Source organism: Haplochromis burtoni, unplaced genomic scaffold (assembly GCF_018398535.1).
Source record: "Haplochromis burtoni strain Fernald_Lab_line unplaced genomic scaffold, NCSU_Asbu1 Contig_330, whole genome shotgun sequence".
Lineage (NCBI taxonomy): Eukaryota > Metazoa > Chordata > Actinopteri > Cichliformes > Cichlidae > Haplochromis > Haplochromis burtoni.
In genome coordinates, this window is record NW_024582691.1 from 577,275 (window position 1) to 584,276 (window position 7,002).

Sequence of the window (7,002 nt, forward strand, 5' to 3'; positions counted from 1 at the left end):
CCTGCCCCTCTTCTTCTGTCTTAACCTCCTAAGACCTGAACTCTTTCTTGGCATGCATTTTTAATTTCTCTTTACTATTTTGGCTGATTGGGAGCTGATGAATGTAAAAACAAAGAATTACGGTACCTGATTTTTTTTAACCTGATTTTTGTTTCTGAGAAAAATGAGATCCATTTTTGAGGACAAATGAGGACATTTGTTTTAAATTTTGATAGAACAGTGGCAGTATAATGTCCTTGTAAGTGGATATCAGGCCCTTGTAGAGCAAAATTTTGTATTTTGGTCTAGACAACCTAAAATGTGATGTCCACGTATGTGGACGCCAGGTCCTAGGAGGTGAAGGTTTCTTTTAACCTAATTTTCCTCTAAAGCACTGGCACGACATGAGGTTGAACATTTTGTAAGCATATTTTCTATGTAACTTTCTATGCTTTTCAACAGCATGAGCTACTCTGACTGAGCGATTACAAGTGTGTTCAGCTCCAGTTAAATAGTCATTTACCTATGTATAGCTTACTGGTCTAGGGCTAACATAGGTCTAATTGACCGTTTTTGGTCTTTTATGGTGTTCTGTTAATGGGTGGGATATTTTAGAGAGCAAATGAACATTTTGAGAGTTCATTCTCAGAGTTGATGTGTTACAAGCATGAAAATGGGGAAGCTGAAGGATTTGAGTGAGTTTGACATGGCTAGCCGACTGGGTCAGAAACTAAATTAAACCTGGGTCTAGCTCAGAGGGATGGTGGGAGTGTCTAAGTGTTTCAAGAATCCCTCTTTGACTCTGAACTGCAACAAAACGATCTCATGTGTTTTACAATCGGGTGTAAAGTCTGGAATAACTTTTCCACTGTGATTGATCAGAGAGAAATCCAAAAAGTGGATGTGTTTAAATATCTGGGTGTCATCTTAGGTTCCCATCTTAATTTTAAAACTTTTAAAACAGGAAAGATATCCAGAACCATTAAGATCAACATAAACTGTTCCCGTTGTATAATGCAACAATGGTCTTGTCCTAGAGTTAGTGAGCAGAATGATTCTAAAAGCCAGCAGTAACAAGAAGAGTAGCTCATGGAGACTGCAAACTACCAAAAGAAAACATCATTTGGTCAATCCTCATTCTCACTCAAAGGTCCTCAGATTATTGGAACAGTTTACCATCTGCAATAAAAAATGTTTAACAGATCCTAGTTTTTAATTCCCAGGTGAAACAATAGCTGAAACAAAAACAAATCTCTGGACACTGATGTAAACCAGCCTGCTTTGCTGTGGCTGAATAACATGATACATCGCCATGTATCCCCCGTTATTAGGTATAGTAACTCTGAGTGTGTGTGTGTGTGTGTATGTGCGTGTGCGTGTGTGTGTGTGTGCATGTATTTGTGGACAGATTAGTTTTATTTCTGCTGTATTTTTTTTTTTAAAAAGTCCAAACACAGACTGGGTTTTCTAGCCTTTAGCTAGAAGACCTTTGTGGAACTCGGGCCACAAACAGTTGGATTGTTTTATCATATAACATTGTTTTATGTGCTGTCCTTAATTAAATAAACTTAACTAACTAACTAGCCGCAGACCAGTCTTTGTTCAGTACATAAAGCAGCAAAAATGGATACATGAGCATCAGAACTGGACCATGGAGCAAAAGAAGGTGGTGGCCTGGTCTGATGAATCATGTTTTCTTTAATGTCACGTGGATGGCCGCGTGCATGTGTGTCACTTAACTGGGAAACGCCTGGCACCAGGACGCACAATGGGAAGAAGGCATGTTGGCAGAGGCAGGGTGTTGCTTTGGGCAATGTTCTGCTGGGATACCTTGGGTACTGCTATCCATGTGGATGTACTTTGACACGTTGCACCTACCTAAGTCCTGCAGAGCATCTACACCCTTTCATGGAAATGATATTCCTGCCCTTGGCTGTGGCCTCTTTCAGCAGGATGCTTCCCTCTGCTACACAGCAAGAATATGATGTTGATGCGATTAACATCAGCATTAACTAATTAACATTAGTCTACCAAGAGCTTGAAAACGTTGAATGTCACACCCTTAAACTTTACACCTCCAGTTTCTCCAGCATAAACCGCTTTACTGTGCGGGGCAATGCAAAGACACACTTTTGTCGCAAAACCAACAACAACAAACAAACACACACACACACAAACACAAACACACACACACACACACACACACACACACACACACACACACACACACGTGAGATATAAAGATTGTGCACAAACTAACAGCTGGATGCATTACAAATCGCTAGAGCGCATGCGCATGCGCTGTCCATAAAGCGTTGTCTGCGGTGGAGCTGAGCGAGGCGTGTTTATACCACCCCTTTGGTTTGCTTATATATCATGCTACAGTTTAATACAAACATAAAGTTAGTAGTCTACTGTGAGTTGGTTTCGTGTATTAACCAGCGGCACACTGTCGTTTCAGATTTCTTCCTCGGCCTATCAACGAAGCAGGAAGACATCCGTTTGTGTAACTATGAAGCAACCAGGAAGTGTTGCAGCACTTTAATCGTTGCTATCAGCGATGCCTGTTATTAAACTGCTGTGCACCACCCTGGGGAAGACGTTAGGATTTTTCACTGTCCTGGTTGTTTTCATCGCAGCGACCTTAAATTATTTCGAAGATTCCGAAACGGTTAAATACACGAGGTAATGACACGCACTCGTCTTTGTTAACGTTACCGAATTTATACTCAAAACCGAGCTGTACATACATGCTAAATATACCACTGTCAGATCGGTCAAGCCAAACTCCATTTGGGAGTAGATGAATTTAAAGTGATCTTTCCTCTTGGTAGTCGCAGTCCCCTTAACACCGATTTCTGAATTCCGTAAATTTAGCACAAATAATCATAACTGGTAGTCACTATTAACCAGTATTTAATACTTTGTTTCACCCTCGATTATAGCTGTCCACCGAGGTGCTAAACGGTACTGTTCAGATTTACATGTGCATTAAACGCGTGATATTTACATGACTCTGTTGTTAACAGTATGGCTGAGGACATCAAGACCCTAGAGGAAAACTTCAGGCAGCAGAACAAAAGCTGTTTCATCCTAGGCGCTTCAGGGGAAACTGGCAAGCTGTTGCTTCAAGAGCTGCTGGAGCATAATATCTTCTCTAAGATTACTCTTATTGGAAGGAGGCAGCTCACCTTTGAGGGCAAAACTTATGAAAACCTGGTTAGTGGGCTGATCAGTTGACCAAACCTGCAATAATAAGGCCCGTAAAAATTTTTTTTTCTTAAGCACTGTTTTCTGTGGCCCCAGGTCCAAGAGGTGGTCGACTTTGAGAAGCTTGATGATTATGCTGCTGCCTTCCAGGGCCATGATGTTGGATACTGCTGTCTGGGAACAACCAGAGCTAAAGCAGGAGCTGTGAGTGGTCTCAATCCAGCACGGGAACTTGACAACCAAATGATAAGATTTTACTGTTTCACTGTGGCTGTCGGCCATAGCCAAACCTTAGTTTGTGAACAGTAACTATGACTCAACAGTAACAATAACTGAGCCGTTTCACCCACATTAATTTGGCTAACATTTCCATTAACAAAGCTAATAAATTGACAAGGCTCATGGGCTGTTTTATAGACACTAGCTTATTTTGTAATATCTTTTATGCCACTAAGTTATAAAACATTGCTTTGAGGTAATTTAGAAGCAGCAATGTTATTACATATCATGTCTCTCAGAGCACTTCTAAATCATGGAGGTATTATTTGGCTACAATGACTTATTTAAGAGCTCCTAATGAAAAATACTTACCCATATTATACATATGGAAATGATATACATCAGTGACAATCACCAAAGTTAAAGTGTAAAAAATGTTGGTCTTTTTTGGGGGTCCTATTTCATTAACTGCATTCTTCTGTTTCAGGAAGGATTCGTCAGAGTTGATCATGACTATGTTCTAAAATCAGCTGAGCTCGCCAAGGCTGGAGGCTGCACACAGTTCCACCTGGAGTCTTCCAGGGGAGCAGATAAAAAAAGCGGCTTCCTTTACCTCAAAGTCAAAGTATGTTATTGACTTAACATCCTGAAATTTCCTTAGCTAAACTTTCTTGGAGTCCTAAAATTAATGACTGTTCTTCCAGGGACAAGTAGAGGCAGACATCGAGGCCCTTGGTTTTGACAGATTCGCCATTTACAGACCAGGGTGAGTGATCTCACTTAGAACCTCTTTTCAAAAAGAAGCAAGACGCTGTGTAAAAAATGTAAACAGGAGCAGGATGGAGTGCTTTTTAAACCATAAATTTATTTGAAAATAGCACATATTTTCAAAATTACACGAGTCATCACAAAACAAACCCTCTTTCTTAGAAACTAGATTGTACTAGCTGTTACAGAGCCTGTAAATATACACTCACAAGACATTTTATTAGGTACATTTAACTGCTCAACTTAGCATCAGAATGAGGACAAAAGGTAAATTGAGTATGAACATGGCTGTTTGTACAAACTCGTCTGAGTATTTCAGAAACTGAGGCCTTAGTTCACACAAGCTCACCAAAGCTGGATAATGGAAGATGGGGAAAAATTAGTCTTTATTTCTACTGTGACATTTTTCATCGCATAAACAAGATGAAATCATGGACCCTTCCTGCCTTGTGTTAAAAAATAATAACTAAAGGTCTAAAGGCCAAAGCAGGTACAACCAGGTATCAGTGAGGTATACCTAGTAAATAGGCTGCTGCAAATTACATGAATTGAAGGGATGAGGAACACCTACCTAGAAAATATACAGGGCTGTGGCTGCATAGAGTTGATTAGAACAATAAAAAAGTAAAATCTGGGATGATCATTCTCTAAAAGAAGAGTCGTGTGTGACTTCTGCTAATGTGGCAACAACTTAGGGAAACTCACAATGAACATGGCACAGTGTGACTTTTCTGTAATTAAACTCTTGTAAATTCATTCTTCTGAAGTTGAAGTGGCATTTCATCAGTCAGTGTGATCTAACCAAATACAATCTCTCAGTCTCACCTTTTGTACTTCTCCTCCACAGGGTTTTGTTGGTGGATAGGCAGGAGAGTCGTCCCGCTGAGTGGATGGCGAGGAAGTTCTTTAGCGCCGTTTCTGCTGTGGGATATAGATCCATGTCTGTCCCAATCCAAGAGGTGGCCAAAGCAATGGTGTCAAACACTGTGCTTCAGCCCGAGCAGAAGATGGAGATCCTGGAGAATAAAGACATCGCCACTCTGGGGAAAAGTGCAGGGAAATAAGAGAGCAGGAAATTTACAGGGGTGGGAAAAAACATGTTCAGTTTGCACTCAAACTTTCAGAGAGACACATAAACCTTTACATTTGACAGGAGACACCTGTGATGCTGTGAATAACCTAAGTGGGTAGTTATCTATGATTCATCTGTATTTAAAAAAATCATCTGTGTTTAAAAAATATTTGGGGTGTCTCTATATTTTCAAGTCCTATAAACTTGTAAGAAATTGAAGCCAAGTAACTTTCCAAAAGTATAAAAAAACTCAAAGGTGTGTATGAGAAGTTGCTTAAAGATAAATATTAACTTTAGTTTCTTTTTTATTTAAGGAAATGTTATTATATCCTCGAATGCCCATCAAACCAACATCATGGCGTTTTGCAGTTGTCAGAAATCCAAAGGTTTTTGTCTTTAAAGAAGTGAAAAAGAAGTAGTAGTGCCAGGCCTTTCAGTCTTCATCATTTGTGCTCCAACATATTAACCACTGCCTTAAAGTAAACGTTTACTGAACACTAGATTGAGATAATGACATTTAACCTGTTCATTAAATTATAATACAAATGTAACTATGTGTGTTTAATTCAGGGAAATGTTTCCATATCTGCAGGATGAATGTATGGATCAATGTAAAGATATCTTGTGTGCATAGGTTTTACTTTGCACACACCAAGATCCCAATGTGTGATGCATGTATTACAATTTCTGTACTGGAGGTGCTGCATAATTGTCATATTTACAATAAATGTACTCATGACAGTTTATACAACACGTCTCATTTACCTGCTCTCTCAGTTTTTTCTATTTCTAATTTCTTTCTAATATTAGTAGATGACCTGCTCTACCTCCTGAGCCACAGTGACCCCCAGGCAAAAACTGCTTATTAAAAACAAATGATCCGCAAATTGATTTCATGTAATGAATCCACAAAACTCTTTGTGTGCTTTTGTACAACTCCAGGGTTTCTCCACACCTCTATTATTAGTGCAGTGTATTTTCCAAGAAACAGAAAGGTAAAATCTGTGTTTGTTCTTTTTCCTGCATTTTTTTATAGACATTTTCTTTTTGCCGCATAATAAATGTCATATTCTTGATTTTAACAGTACAATGCAATATCACATGTTTATTTTTATATGTAAAGTGATCTTTAACAGATATATTTTGCTTACTGAATTTTGTTTCACAAGTGTTAGAATTGAAAGTTGCAGATTTATTTGAAGTTGATAAAGCAGGTGATACCCCCACTTCCCTTTTTAAGAGACACTAACTTCATTTGAACATGCGTGACAGAGCGGTGTCACTGTCACGTCTTAGGTCTATCTCAGTTTTCGGTTTTGCCTCCTCGTTATTTCGTTTTGATGGACTTCAAGCTAAATGCAAATCCAGTGAAACGCTTGTACTTGGGATGAATCGCCCCCTTTTCCTCTTTGTTGCAGCAGCGCACTCTTGTGACTAAATGCTGTAATACATCTTACAGACAAGGATTTGTTCACTAGAAATATTTGTTGGGATCAGCAGTCGGTGGTCGGTATACATTTTGGTCACAGAAACACAGATGAATACTTTGACATTATTGGCAGCTGAATTAAATTTAGACCGTTTTAGAGTCTTGCTGTTGTGTGCTTTGGCTCACTGTCACATTTGATATGTAATAACTTCAATGTGTACTCAGTATTTTGCTTTTTATATTAATTCCCATAAAGACTTGAATGTTGGGTATTTCTCTTCCTTTCTTTTAATCTAAAAAAACTGCAGTATGGCTACTGCACAAG

At 39.0% G+C, this 7,002-nt stretch overlaps 1 protein-coding gene across 1 annotated transcript; it reads left to right on the forward strand.

Annotated features, from left to right (window-relative positions):
* The first annotated feature begins 2,255 nt into the window (after positions 1 to 2,255).
* On the forward strand, positions 2,256 to 6,302 carry htatip2 (HIV-1 Tat interactive protein 2). The gene is made up of 7 exons (XM_005942058.2): positions 2,256 to 2,340; positions 2,441 to 2,664; positions 3,009 to 3,198; positions 3,286 to 3,393; positions 3,896 to 4,033; positions 4,113 to 4,174; positions 5,024 to 6,302. The coding sequence occupies exons 2-7, from the start codon at positions 2,540 to 2,542 to the stop codon at positions 5,238 to 5,240; spliced, it is 840 nt and encodes a 279-aa protein (XP_005942120.1). The 5' UTR covers positions 2,256 to 2,340; positions 2,441 to 2,539; the 3' UTR covers positions 5,241 to 6,302.
* Positions 6,303 to 7,002: the final 700 nt, after the last annotated feature.